This window comes from Bombus flavifrons, chromosome 7 (genome assembly GCF_040668555.2).
Source record: "Bombus flavifrons isolate JBK064 chromosome 7, iyBomFlav1_principal, whole genome shotgun sequence".
Classification (NCBI taxonomy): Eukaryota; Metazoa; Arthropoda; class Insecta; order Hymenoptera; family Apidae; genus Bombus; species Bombus flavifrons.
Genome location: NC_138448.1, coordinates 6,146,545 through 6,162,417, shown reverse-complemented (window position 1 = coordinate 6,162,417; position 15,873 = coordinate 6,146,545). Strand labels below are relative to the sequence as shown.

Below are 15,873 nucleotides of genomic sequence, written 5' to 3'. Positions count from 1 at the left end.
AAAAAAGTCATAAGACAAGGAGTTAATTTTTTTTTTGGAGAATCTTTTGAGGAAAAACATGCACCTGTACGACACGAGTAGGAAAATTGATGTAATTGGCAATCATGATAATCTCCTCCTTCTTGGGTCGAGGATTAATGGCATAGTAACCCTTGAGAACAGCCAATTGCTCATCGTCTATCAACGATCTAGCCCTGACTCTTCTTCCGTTATCATTGTGCGTCTGTGTACCATCCTCCTCGTCCTCCGAGTCCGCCTCCGAGCTATCCTCCGCTTTTCTCTTGTAACCTGATTTCGCACTGGGTTGATTCACATCCTCAAGCTTCGCCGCCAAACCTTCACTCTGCGAATCATATTGATCCGCTGCTGACCAGTCTGGATAATGTGCCATCTCGCTGGACATCTCGCTGTCTTGATCCTGTGCCAATATATTCATCGCTAATTAAGGAATTTGTGTTTTTCTGTGGCTGAAATAGTGAATTGTGATAATTAGATCAATTATGAATGACTTTAAGGAGAGATCAATTAAGCGATACAAAGTAATCTGGAAGAGAACTCTTGAAATCTTTGTTATTAGTTTGATTGCAGAAATTCGTGATTTTTTAAAATACATCACAAATTGGATAGGATAGGATAGGAAAGGAATAAGGAAATTTAGATTAATTTGAAGAAAATTCCTTAAGAATTGTTTCAATCAATAAACGTAGCTGTTACAATATTTTTCTACAGACCATTAAATTGTAATAATCGAGTCTTTATATTGATATATTTAGGAGATTTTATGTGTCACAATAATGACCTTCATATAATCTTGGGGTAAGCTTACAAAGGGTTGGAGGAGTATTGACCTCATCCGCCTTATACTTAGACTGTTTATGACACTCGTCCAACGAGTTTACGACACGTCAATCAGCATTAAGAAGTAAAGAACCACGCGGTTAACAGAATTGGGAAGTTTCGTTAATAAATCACTCTTTAGAATCCAAACTCTTTCTTTCGTTTTTTCCCATTATTTTACAAACTCGATCGAATTAGAAAGATAAATCTATAACTAACTTTAGAACTTCTCGATATCTGCGTCCACTTGCACAATAATTTATCACCTAATCATGATATTAGAGTAAATAGATAACTCACGAATTGTAGTTTTTTTTTTACAATTTTCTAATCTTTCAACAAGCACTAACAATCGGATAATTTGTAATTCGTAAAACCTGCTCGTAGAATTTCACTTGTTTTATTAAACCAAACTTGTCATTGTTATGCAAGGATATCTATTAACATTTGTAATTCGTGACTTGTAAAATTTCACTAATGACGTTAATCCAATCGTGCAAGAACGGATCTGTAAAATTGAATCATTCCTTTAATTCTGCGCTGTCGAACTAAACTTTCTTCACTGCACAATATTTGTAACAATATAAACAATGATCTGATCTTACTTGATAATCCTCCTCGAACTCTCGTTTCATCGTGGCCGGCGAGGTGGACAATTTCCTCACGTTCGCCTCGAGCAGTTGCTTCGTGACGGAGGTGTTCACCGTTTCAAGGATACGTCGAACCGCGTCGAGACCCTGAGGATCGGTCGGTGCTGGTGATTCTTTACCCTCTGTGCCTTCCGTGCCCTCAGAGTCCGCCGTCGACGGGCTCATGAGCTCCCGATGAGACTCGAATTTCTCGGCTACCTCGTCCAATCTCTTGGAATGTAGCTGATTTAAGATCTTGCCCAAGGATGCCTGCAGAAAGTAGCTGCCGAAGCCCATCATTTGTGGCAGAAGGGTCGGCATATCGTAAATACCTGAAATCATTATTTTCACATTTTTCAATACAACAAACAATTATACACGATTATTACAACTATTAAACCAATGATCTGTAGATTTGTATCTTCTTTAAATAATCCTCTCTCGTCTACGTAACATTTCGAACTTTTTCGAACGAGTTTTGCCTAATTGTAGGTTTCGAATCATGCCACAATTTCTCTTAAAATATTCCATGTCTATTTAACAGCAAAAATAAGAATTTTTTTCATAATTCTTATACACGGCTCAATTTCAACAATGTTGGTATCCAATTCTAAATAACATAAACTACGATAAAATTGCAAGCAAATTTACTGTCTTGCATTATAATACGTCTTCCATATATTCTTTCCATAATTTGATTTAATTAAATACAAAAGCCTCAGAAACTTTCTATAAACGATTAAATTTCAACAACGTCGATATTCGATTCCAAACGACGTAAACTCTAAATAGGATTGAAAGCAGAATTCTGTGTTTTGTGTTAGGATTCGATTACGAATCGAGTTCACGGAGCCGGATCGTTCAAGGTGCACGACGACGATTGCGGTTGAAATAGAATGGCGTTATCGACCCTCACCCGCTCCTTCCCGTTGTATCTCCTGATAATCCGAGGGTGAAAGCTTCGGCAGAATAGGGAGGAAAGTGTTATTATTCGCCGCGAGCAGATCGACCTCGCGCCGCCCCGGCGGCAGGGGTTGTTGCGCCTTTTTCGGACCACGATCCACGTTGCTCACATTCGTATGCCTAGATTTTTTTAAGTTTACTATCAGGCACTTCTTCGAGGTCATATGACTCGAATACGAGCCCGAATGGGAGAAGCGCTTGCCGCAGTTGTTGCATAGGAATGGCTTTTCACCGCTGTGAATGCGAAGGTGCTCCTGAGAACAAAGACAAAGATGAAAATAGAAATTGAAATTAAAAGGAGAAAAAAAAAGGAAGTTATATATGAATCGATGGTGCAATCGCTAGACCGTGAATTTTTTATCCATTCAATAGAATTTCGAAATTTCAAACTGTAAAAAAATGCACGCGATACGATAATATACAACATTTTTCTATATCGCACGAAAGATCGAGTGATAACGAACGTTCTAGTTGATCTTTCTTTTTATTATCGATTCTATGAATACTTTGAATTCTATAAAATATTGCAAATTAAGGTGCGATATTTGAAAGGAATGTAACGATCTGTTTCGTTGTATTTTATTAACGAAACTACGAATCTGCATAAATAACCGCAGTCTAGCGTGAACTAGCGTTTATCAACTAAAGATAAATAAAATTAACTTCGAGGAATATTCGTTGCGGTGCAAATATGTCAATCGATGCATTCTACGTACAATATTTTTTTTCTTTTCCTTCGAAAAATAAAAAATAAAAAAGAACAAAGAAAGTCGAAATTATATACAGAGAAATTCTATTTGGAAGAATTCATTCGTTTCGGTTACAGGAGAAAACTATATCAAAGTCAGGCAGTGCTGTGTGAAAATAGATTATGTAAAGGAAAGCAAAGTACGGAAATAACGATGTACGAATGAGAAATGAAAAATAAGGGTGCACTCGTAGTACCTTGAGGTGATGCTTAAACTTGAAGGCTTTCTCGCAATGGGGACACTTAAACTTACGAAGCACGGCACTCTCATCATGGCTGATCATGTGCCTCTGGAGTCGGTAGACGTTAGCAAAAGTCTTGCTGCACACCCTGCAGGACTGGAAAAAATCTATCGATTAATTTCATCGCGTTTATTCGATCTTCGTTAATAAATACATATCTTTTCACTAACTACTTATATGTAAAAATTTATTTTATTATTTAAAGTTACTATTCAGAGAATGCTTATAATTTCATTTCCATAATTTATTTGTAATTTTGTTGAATTTTTAATAAATTTAATATTTCCTTTAATACGATAATTGTGATATAGTGCAAATTCTCAGTATAATTAGAATAGCATAAAAAATCTCTTTGTTCTTAAACCATAATTTCAACCGGGACCGTCAACTGCGAAGAGTAACAAAGGCAAGCTGAAATATCAAAGTAAAGTCAAAGCAGAATCGAGTATTTAATCACGAGAACGAACTACTTTGAATCTTATAATCGCACAGGTGCGCCGGCCAGTATACTGTTTTACATAAACTTAATGACGAATCGTGCATCCAGTATGTATTACGTGTACTTATAAAGATAGGCAAGAAATAAACCTAATAAAACAACAGCGTATAAATATGTAATATAAAAGACAATCTCAATTTCACGAGCTACTCGTTCATAAAACTCTATTGTCAACTACCTCTCAACTTTCAACAACCCAATTCCCTTCCTTCTTTTACAGACCATCCTCCGTCATCGTAACCAATACCGTCCTTCTTAAAAGAAAATTAAAAAAAAGAAAGAAAGAAAAGGGGAAGGAGGAGAAAGAACAAGAAGAACGAAAAAGAGTATCTATCTACAAAAACGAAGAAATAATATCATCGACTACGTCTCAACTTCCTTCTTTTGCAAGCTATTCCTCGTCGTCATCTCATAACAAATATATCATTCCTTTCAAGAGAAATGAAAGAAAAGGCCGTAAAGGGCGAGGGAAAACGGTTTCCAAAGAGAAACAAAGAAAGAAACCATTCTACGCAAAAGAAAGATTTGTCAATCCCTTCGTCAACTCTATCTCTCTGTTCTCAAAAACCCAATTTCCTTGTTTCTCTTTTCCCCCATCGTCGTCATTAATATCATTCCTATTAAAACAGAATTTCAGAAGAAGAAGAAAGGAAAAACAGCAAATATATATCGAAATTGTCCTACGAAAAGCAAAGAGAAAATAGAAAGTACTGTAGGTAAAAAGGAAGACCAAACAAAGCCAAAAAGGGACAGACGAGTAAAATGGAAAATTCGCAGGCTGGTCGCGCATGATCAATAATACACAAGGAACAATGGAGTCCTCTCGTCCTTGACGTTAGTTTCACTCACCACTTGAGGGAATTGAGCGTTGAGATCGTTCTTGTCGATGGCGTACGGGGTCTTGTGCGTGTCCTCGAGATGGAGCTGAAGCACGTGGACGTCCCGACAGAGGAAGCCGCACTGGGGACACTTCTCGCCACCCTGCTTCGTCGATCCGCCCTCGCCGCCACCGCTGCCGCCGCCACCACGGACGCCTCCTCCGCCTCCTCCTGTTCCTGTTCCTGCTCCACCACCGCCTCCACCACCACCACCGGCTTCGCTACCTGTGCCGCTACCACCTCCAACGCCACTTCCTGTGGTTGGCGCCCCGGCCGCGCAACCTCCGCCCACCTCCACGTTCACGACACCTGCTGCCTCGTCCTCGCTGCAACCTGAAACAACAGCCACACACGTGCACCACGTTATATCTCGCTTTCACTCTGTCCTTCTCTCTTTAACCAACACCCCTAGTCCCTCTATTTTTCTTTTCTTTGTTGTTTTTGTCCTTTTTTCTTTTTTCACGTATATAGCGTAGTATATATTGGTGTGCGATAACAGACCATAGAGACGCGATTGTATAAGGTTGTCATGGACGCGGTTGCGTTTTAGGGGTTTTCGTGCTCGCGAGAGATAGACTCTGCCTCGTTTTATGGGTTTTTTCGTCTCTTTGGGAGCGTCGCTTTTTAATGGTTTTCGTTTTTGCTGCGAAGCGTGATAAGAGAGCGTGTGTATGAGCAAGTTTGCCGTGTACTTTGTATCGCGATTAAAAATTTGGAATTACTTTCTTTTTACGGAGTTCAGTGTTCATTGGATCAACGGGCTAATTTTATTGTCAGAGTGGGATTTTAGGGCGAAGGATTTTCGCAGAAATTTATATCTCTCTGGACATAGGCAAGGAGATTTTAATTTCTTTTTTGCCGGGCAGTGCGATAAGAGAGTGGTTTTATTACAGTAGTAAGTTTGTTGTACAGTACCGTGGTTACGAGGTTGGAGTTACTTTTTTCTATAATAGCTGCACGTGCGTTGCATCACCTGTTAATTTTATCATTAGAATACGATTTCAGAATGGAAAGGATTTTTATGCAAATTTCCACTTTTGCGGTCATAGAAATACAACAAAAATGAGGAAAAAATGAGAGTTCTTTCAACTATTAAAAATTATGATTTCTGTAATCTTTATTTTGTATGTTATTGTATATAACATACATTTATTGAATATGCAAAAATATACAATGCGTAGTTAATTCGAAACTATTTTTAATAATACAGAATCGAATTCTGAAATCACTTTTTTTTATAAAAATCGGAAAATATGACTTACATTTTTTCTCTTTGTACGCAAAGACGACTACACGAAATCGATAATAAATTTTTTATTTTACCACAATCGTGTAAATTCCTCCGTACTTGCCGAAACTACGTTGCTTCAGAAAACGACGTCAATCAAAGACAAACATGGTTACACTCTATTGTAAACCGGAAATAGAGAACTATGGGGCATAAAAATTTATACGAGCTCGATGACAAGACACAGCGGAACGACGTCGGTTAAATCTAGAAGATATCGAATACCGTTTGTAACGAGCTTTAAGATATGATCAGTGTAAAACGTGAGACGCGAATGTCTTCGTGAACGAGACCAATTGAAGACGGTACCACTACACATTCCGTGTTGTTCGGTCGACGTTCATAAATATACATCCGCGAAATGTCCCGAGCACTCTTTAACCAGGCAAATGACGGAACATGCGTCTTTTTTCTTTTGTTTAAACGTATTAAGCTTATTTTTAATCTGCTATCAAACACACCGTAGAAAAAAGAACTATATCCTTCGAAGATCATGGAAGAAAAGCATGATACGTAGGTTTTTATTGATTTTCTTATTTTATCGTCGCTTGATAATCAAATGGGAGAATGATAATATGACACAATGGAAAATGAAAATACAATGGAGCACAGAACAAAATTTTTAATCGATACATGGCGAATTTTATATATTAAATTTTTGTACTAAAAATTATTTACTCGTTATGGTAACGGTCGTTTATTCCGTGGAATTATATTATATTTATTCATTGTTCTTATTAAATATAAGTACATTTTGTAAAATTATAACATCCTTTTATTTTATTCTTTATTTTATAAATTTTCTCTTGTCCGTCGCTGTAACTTGTAAACTCCAAGCATTTAGTTCCAGTTATTTTCGTCACAAGTGTGCCAAACTATCGCGGACGATAACGCCTCTGATAAATCGAACGAACGATTAAATATTCGCGGTTGCCACTGAAAAATCCCACAGCTCCGATTTTCCTCAGCCGCAAAAACATTGCATAAACATCGACGATGTGATGGTTTTAACGAGTAATCGATACAAACACCGCGACGCTTCTTCCACTACGTGTACCGTGGTTAACCGCGTCTAAACGAATTTTCCTTGGCAGTCAACATGGACCGTGGAGCAAGAGGAATCGGAGGACGAAAGTATCGTTTCAGTTGAGAGAAAGCTACTGAAAGCTACAAGCGACGATTCGATATTTGGCAAATCGCCGGCCAAGATAAAATTTCGTCGTGAGTCAGCCTACATAGTCGAACACTTTCGCCAGCTTCTGCACGAGAATCGTTCGAATACGTTCACGAAAATTCCTTCTGACGAAGGTCATCGATGGTTTCAATTCTCGTGTTCGAATATTTTTCATCGCTCCAGGCTTCCAAAAGAAATTGCAGGAAATTTCCAGGATACTTGCTGATGTGTTTTTGTTGCATTACAGTCGTTTGTTGAGTCGAATGTTTCAAACTTTTCCCGATACAAACACTAAATTGGGGGAGAGGAGTTCGAGACTGAAATCCCATTTGGAAATATATTTCGTGGAAAATCAATTTTTATTAAAAAAAACGACTTGTTCTATCTATGGACGGTTAATATATCGGAAGATGCGTGGATTTATTGTTCGTTGCTCGTTAATGGTTAATTTATGGAGACGACTGAAGGCGAATTTAGATTATTTATTTTATAAAGAGTTACCTTGAAGACTGCACTTTATACGACTCAGATATACCATAAACATTTTTCTCATCACTATCTCTATATAAACAAGAATATCGCGAAATATTTTCAAAGGCCAACTATTGAAATAAATTTCAATTCTGCGAAATCCATGGCCAATATAACGTCATTCGCCAGGATTTAACAAAATATTTTCTCACGTTATTATTTATCGCGTAATTTGTAATAAATTTCGCTTTTATCGTACCAAAAAAATGTATTGATCCAATAAAATCGTTATACTAGGAGAATTTTGTTTTTAATTCAATAATTATACGAATATATTAGCTTCTACTCTCAAGTTTTACTTTCACACAGAATTCTTTGCCACTGTTTCTAAAAATCTCGTTGAAACACTTATTCGATAATCGCAGCTCATTTAAATCTACAGTCAAATAATATATTTTGCATACGTTAATAACACATAAACACGTTGATCTTTACCTTTCAAATTTTTCGCCAATATTTCCATAAATCTCTACAGACACCTGTTGTGTTGATGATCGTATATACATTAGATTGTCCCAAAAGTTTCTTTCGTTTTATAAGAAAATAATAAACGCACAGTATTTATTGCTTTATATTATTTTACCGAATCCATCCATTTTGTTCCAATAGAACAATAACATCAATAATAAGACAACAATAAGAATAATGTAAAGAAAAACAGTATGAAACAAATAATGTGATGCATCTATTATTTCCTTATAAAACGAAAGAAACTTTTGGCATAACCTAATACATATACAGGGTGGTTGGTAACTGGTGGTACAAGCGGAAAGGGGGTGATTCTACGCGAAAAAAGAAGTCGAAAATATAGAATAAAAATTTTTCGTTTGAGGCTTTGTTTTCGAGAAAATCGACTTTGAATTTTCGCTCGGTACGCGTGCGGTACGTTATAACGGATCTCATTGTAGATCGTTGTCTCGATGGAAAAATTAAAAAAGAAAAAAATTTTTATTCTATATTTTCGACTTCTTTTTTCGCGTAGAATCATCCCCTTTCCGCTTGTACCACCAGTTACCAACCACCCTGTATATATGTACAATAATCAGACATACACACGTTAATCTTCGTTTAGCGTTCTAAACATCACCAATGATATTTATTCGATTTCACAGCTCACAAATCTCGAGAATATTTCGCGATTTTTGAAATTTCCACCGCGCCTAGAATAATGAAATAAAAGAGAGGAAAATAAAGGAGGGCAGAACGTTCAGTGGAAAAACAAGAGGCGAGAAAACGGAAGTCACGTATGCGTGTAATCTCGTTCCACGAAGCGCGGACCAGTTCGTGCACCGCGAGACGCGAACTTTGCTCGCGTAGTAGGCCGATAAAACGTCGAAATGGGTCAGAGCCGTGACCTTTCCTGCCTTCCTCCTATACGTAGTACCGTTCGAGGATCTCGATTATGTTGGTGGAGGCTTGAAAAGCGGCGTACAGATCCCGTGATCATTGCCGCGGATGATAAAGAACGACCGCGATCACGTTGCGCGAAACATCGTTACGAAACTGGCGACTCGATCGCTATTTTCGTGACTTTTCATAAAACGAGTATCTAGAACGTTATCGAATTCTAATAAAACGTTATCAAAAAGGCAGGTTTATCCCCGAGGTTAACATACTTTTAATCATTTGTCGTCAATGACGGAGAATAGCTAATGTTGCTTTGCGTTTAACTTATCGACTCTTTACTGTGGTACGATTTTTGCAGCGTTTCTACTTCGAGATTGTAATCGTTGAATAAACTATTATCGCACAGATATCGTGAATATAGATATTCTTAAAAAGAAAAAAGAAGAAGAATGAATAAACCTGCCTTTTTCTAATCATTAAGAATATACAATTTTCTATTAGATAAAATACAAGATACGATAAAACAATGTTGATTTTTACAGAATACGGATTATCGAATTTTTGATTTTGTTTTCCGTAATAGAATTTCGATGGCGCAGTTGAAACACAACAGGCACTAAATACAGTTTGTAGCGAGATGGTCGCGATTTTCCTTCATACTGTCCTTCTAAGAATAACGAACGTCGCGTCTAACGAATAAATAAAAAGTTAATCGCGTAGCGAGAACGTTTAATAGTTCACAACGAGGCTATCGTAGTTCACGAAAAGTTCGTCAGAAGTTAACAAGTTTCAAAGTAAAAGAGGAGCATCGATATTGCACACTTTTACGAATTCTCATTCTTCGTGTACTGCACGAAACAAGCGATAAACCAGTGTCGATTTCATGAACAAAACGAGCAATAAATACAAGAGACGACTACGGGAACGGGTTTCTTAAATTCGTTTTGAACGTTACAGACCTCTTGAAATGATCAGGGCAGATCGATCTAGGATAGACGAACGTTATCTCAGGCGTGGATCATCCAAGTGATCGAGACTGCGTGCAGATGCGTATCTCTCAGCGACCGTCAGAGCGAGGGAAGAGGATGCGCCATCAAGTGACGTCAGCGGAATGCAGAAACTGGCCAAGCAAATTGTAAGTAATATCACGCAATCTCAGATTCATGCGCCTCGAAACATCGAGGCGATCAACTCGATCGTCGATCTCGTGATCTGCAAGATATTCATCTGATCGATGGAATTTTGATATGGCAGAATGGGATTAGGCTGTTGGTTCGTGCAGAAGGTAATATCAATCAACGTCATTCTCTAAGCAACAGCAGTATCTTTCTGTCTCTGTGTGTCAAGCGAACAGATATCGAATAGGACGAAACGAAGTAATTCAGTCTAGTTGGAATTATTAAATGTGCATAATTTTGCAATGTAATATTGCAGTTATTTGTGGGATTTTATATTTTCTAATGATGTTCCTTGATGAATGAAATTGATATTATGCCTATCTGAAGGAGGGAAACAAAATTAATTAATAATTCAGAGAATTAATGTAACTCTTTTCTTTAGCATGCAAATCAGACTAATAAAAGTAACATTTCAGTTTTTGTACTTAAACGAACTCTCCAGTCTGCGTTTCTCACTTGGTACCTACCATTTATACAGGGTGGTTGGTAACTGGTGATTCTACGCGAAAAAAGAAGTCGAAAATATAGAATAAAAATTCTTTTTTTAATTTTTTTTTCTTAATTTTTCCATCGAGACAACGATCTACAGTGAGATCCGTAATAACGAGACGTGATAAAGTGCACGCGTACCGAGCGAAAATTCAAAGTTGATTTTCTCGGAAACAAAGCCTCAAACGAAAAATTTTTATTCTATATTTTCGACTTCTTTTTTCGCGTAGAATCACCCCCTTTCCGCTTGTACCACCAGTTACCAACCAGCCTGTATATCGGCTTCCGTAAGAACGTAAAGCCGAATATTAAATAAAAGATATTTCAAGTAGAATGACAAAAATACTAATTAATTCTTAACTCGTTAATTCTGAGCTGTGACATCGAATTTTGGTTTAAGTTAATCCTCGTACAGACGTATTTTCACCACTATCATAAACGTACTTTCTCAGATATTATTTAGAAATATTACTCATTAGGAAATCGTTGTTATACAATCATTACATATTTGTAATCACGAAAACACGAACTCACATTTTTCCTTAGCCGGCTTATCAACCAATTCTCAGAATCCTTAGTAACCAAATCGGGCTAATGAAGCTAACATACATATTAGTTTTCCCTCTTGAACAAACTTTCTAATCTACGTTTTCCGCTTTTTATCTACAAATATATATCAGCTTCCCTAAACATATAAGAGCAAATATCGAAACAAAAGGTACTTCGAACTGAAGCAAACGAAAATATAATCACCAATCTTTGGCTACAATATTGAACTTCGTGTTGAATTATCTTCATACAGACGTCACTATTTACGTCATTACCATGGACTCTAACATATTATTTAGAAATTCAACGCGTTAGAAAAAATCGCTCGTTATACAAGCATTCCATCGTGCGATCATTCACGGAAATACGAATTTGACTTTATCCTTAACAGGATCGAGTCGAAATAAACTCGTAAACAAATAAATGAATAAATAGATAAATAATAGATAAAAATACAAACGTACGTTTCTCCTTTTTTTCCAATTTATCAATCGATTCTCAGAACCGGAGAAACATTGGCGAAAACAAAACCCGGAACGTCTATTCGCCATTAAATTCGCGTAAATGGAGCAAAACGTTTCTTCATAGATTGACCCAAGGTATTTGTAGAACTGTAACGAACGCGTACCAAAGAAGAATCGTAAATAGAGGTTTCCTTGGTACGCAGGTAAACGGCTTTAACGACGTCGTTACACCGTTCGTGGCGAGTGTATCAAAGGCTTTTCCCTCTGATGCGGCTTTTATCGCGAGGCGCGCGCGAATCGACTGCGATTCGAACACAGCGAATCGGCGACCCGCGGCGTATTTTATTTTTATTCGCGCGTGCTTGTTCTTTCTCTTTCCCTCGTTGAAGAGTGGAATGCTGCACGCCGCTACTGAAAGGTAGAAAAATTCTCAGTTGAAAGCCACAAAACGATGGCTTGTTTTTCTTGTTTTCGATCGCAGATCGCGTCGCTCTTTGTGTTCTTCCCGCGGCGAAATTATTTTTGTTGCCAGCCGATTATGAACCAGGAATACAATGCGCCAGATCCATGTCGATATCAACGTGGATATCGAGAAACCATTGCACCGGTGAATCGAGGAATTGTTGTTTGCGAGGAGACAGTTCCGTTTTCTGGCGATCTGAGTAAACAGAAAGGAAGTGGAGGATATTTAAATCGGAGGGTCGATTTAATTTTTAAAATGAAATATTTGTTCTTCGAACATGTTGTAGGTTTATAGTTGATTAATGTTGCTACATGGTATTTATTTAATATATTGTAAATTCGTAGTTAATTAGTACTCACATGTTTCATAAATTCACAATTAATTAATATTGGCACGTGGCAACGAATTTCTCCGTTGGATACTAAAACTGTCTATTTCTCAGTTTTGATGAATTCGATTTAAAGCTACTAGTAGTCGTAATCTCGTTCTCTTATCGATGAAAGATTTCCTATTATTAATTCGTTCGCCATTTACGTGTCTTTTTACATTTTATGGTAATTTTATAATTTTTCACTCCAAGTATAGATTCCTTTCGTAAAATGCGATACATGAGTAATTAAGATATGTACAAAATATATATAATAATAGCTGACTTCTTATTGTTTCAGTGCCCTTTCTTTTCACATTTCTATGGTATTTCGTTATCAGAAAAAGAAACTGGCTTTATCATTCTCAGCTTGATCCGTATACGACAATCAAAAAGTTCTTCTTGTCGCTATTCTATTGCTTCATTTGTATTTATATTTAATTCTCTTATCGATCTCTCGTTTCTCTCTTTCTTTATTCTCGTGATTGTTCTTCGTTCGCTTGTAGCAATAGTTAGGATTTAATTTCGAGATGTTGCGATCCATCAGACCGCAACAGACGTTTCCGGAGATTATCGTATGAAGTGGCAGCGTGTCGATTGCCTCCGGAAAGTGGGCTTTCGTCCGCGAGATCAATTGTCACGAGAGTTTCTAGGAAATCCAAGAAATCTCGGTTATGTTCGCGATCAGCCGCAACCGCGTTCGTTGATTTCGACGAAATCATCTTTGGTCAGAAGCAGCGATAAGATCTGAGACACTTCGAATCGTCTCGGACATGATTCGAAGTTTGAAACTCATAAAAATCCTGGTGGTTTTAGAAATCTTGAAAATCTTGATAGTTTTGAAAATCTTAGTCGAGTTCTTCGATGGGTTTCGAAAATTTGACGAGTATTCAACGCTTTACGTTTATTTTGCCTACTTTTATCTATGAAGTGTCATCGATAGAAAATAGTAAAGAAAGCTTGGAAAATACCAGAGAAAACACAACAAAACACGATCAAATTTCTCGCGATTGAAATACGATCCATTGCTCCGTGCCACTGCTGCATCATTTATCTTATCGCGGTAAAGGAATATTAAGAACTGTGTTGCAAAACACGGAGGCAATGTGCGCTACATTTTTCTTACGTCGTAAACGGTCGGTGCAAGAAACTACGCTTCCTGTCGATAGCGAAATTAATGACATCTACCAAATTTTTGCTTCGTCTTGCTTTTTTCTTTTACCATTTATATAATTTTGTTAATTCACTCCTACGCTCGCTGTAAGATTCTGTATCTTTTGTCTTCTCAGTTACCTCAATCGATAGACAATAATAGATACTAGAGAAAATACTATAGATAGGAAAATAGATATTAAAAACTCTCAGAAGCGACCAACTCCGCTTTTTATCAATCGCTTGATTTCATTAAAACAAGGTTTACGACTCACGTTCGATTTTCACGAAACAAACAGCTTGCTTCGATAAATTCACGAGTCCCAAAAAGAGACACAAACGGTAGTAGATTTTACGATAAATTTGAAAAGCTTTCAATCTTATTCTCTCGCGACTAAAGGAATATATTTAATTGATCGATCTACAGAACGCAATAAAAAGGAAAATCTTGTGATATTCTCGTCATCCTCGACTACATTTTCCATAAATTTCGACAAGATATACGCTATAGACAGAGTTTCCTCTGGCTTTCCATCACAAATTAAATGGAGGGCAATTTGTCACGTGGCGATGAACGCTTGCTCCTATGCTCTCTCCAAGCATTTCGAAGAAGTCACGCTTGGCGCGATAATTATTTAGCGGAAAGACACGTGTATCGGCTAACGATCGTGCGAATTTCTCTCGTAATTCCTCGGTAAAACGACTGGTTCGATTCTTTTAGTTTCTCTAGACTGTAGACGACGTGCCAATGTCTACCGCTGCATCAAACCGCGTGTCTCATTGTTTCTATTTTTAAAGATCGCAGTTACGTGGTCCGCGTTCGAGCTAACTATTTATCAGAGGAAACGAGACCGATCGTTCTCTTGGTCTTCGAGGAATTTCACCTTTAGTATCGCGGTATTATGATCCGCTGATAATTAGCGTAGATATCGTGGAATACTGCATTATTTTACTGAAAAAAGGTTTTAACGCTTCTGTATGAGAAACGCGAGATTCGAATTAATTCGGGGCTTAAAGATAATTTGGGTTCAAAAGATGATGTGATTAGTAGAAAATTTCGAGGAATTTCGTCTTTATTATTCTGCTACGTATGTACTGCGATTCGTTGATTTTGAATTTTAATTTTAATTTTAATTCGTACGATATCGGTTCCAAATTTTTAGAAGCAAAGGAGCTCGAGCGTCTTATATTCTTTCTGCAAGTAACAACAAGAGACTTTCTAGCCTCAAACGCGTGATATTTGTCATCGTAATCTAGCGATAAAGATACGTTTTCGCGCGTGAAGAAAGGAAGGTCAGGTTTCTGTATAGGAACGCTTCTGTTAAATTAGTGTCTTCGTAAAAATCATTCGATTAGGACCGAGAATGTGAACTTTGAAGACAGGATTAACATCCAATCTCAGCATATATTTGGTTGTCCGTAAAGTTTCTTTCGTTTTATGAGGAAATAATAGACGCATAACGTTTTTCGTTTTATATTATTTTATCGAATTACGTACGCTCCATTTTGTTCTGTTGAGATAAATACCGCGACATTTTACAGACTTGGTTTCACGTTTGTATAAAGGTGCACTGTTGTAAAGAACACGTTTGCGAAAGAAAGACACTTTCCGGACAACCCAATATATACACACGTACATTCATGAAGATCAATTAGGTTCGGATCAGAAAAGCAAACAATTCTTAAAAAAAAAAAAAAAAAAGAAACGTCGACTTAATCGAATCAGAAGAAATTCCACATCCACGATACAAATACCGAATGATTCGATAAATGCTTCGCAAAGCAAATGAAACTCGGCTAACAACGCAAGAAAAGAAGATAATCGAATAAAAAAAAAAGATACAAAAAATCCGCCAACGCGGGATATTTAATCAAAGCGAAAGACGTTCCAAATGATACAGACAAAAGGGTTGTAGAAACAGGAGCCATGATGGGCGTATTCGGCGTACAACCACAAAACGGAGGAGGAACGAAGAGAGAAAAAAGGGCCCCGCTGAACTTTAGGTTTGGGCAACACCTTGGTCGAGGGAGAAGGATGAGAACGCGCTTACGTCACTCGAGCAACGTGGATCACA

The 15,873-nt window shown here is 37.4% G+C and overlaps 1 protein-coding gene across 1 annotated transcript in view; it reads right to left on the bottom strand.

The window, feature by feature from the left end:
• zfh1 (Zn finger homeodomain 1) overlaps positions 1-15,873 on the bottom strand; it is a 35,134-nt gene that overhangs the window by 7,544 nt on the left and 11,717 nt on the right. The window contains exons 2-6 of the mRNA XM_069116112.1: positions 4,768-5,129; positions 3,375-3,515; positions 2,383-2,683; positions 1,443-1,798; positions 65-418 (exon numbers count right to left, since the gene is read on the bottom strand). Of these exons, the coding sequence (XP_068972213.1) occupies positions 65-418; positions 1,443-1,798; positions 2,383-2,683; positions 3,375-3,515; positions 4,768-5,129 (1,514 nt within the window). The remainder of the gene's footprint in view (positions 1-64; positions 419-1,442; positions 1,799-2,382; positions 2,684-3,374; positions 3,516-4,767; positions 5,130-15,873) is intronic.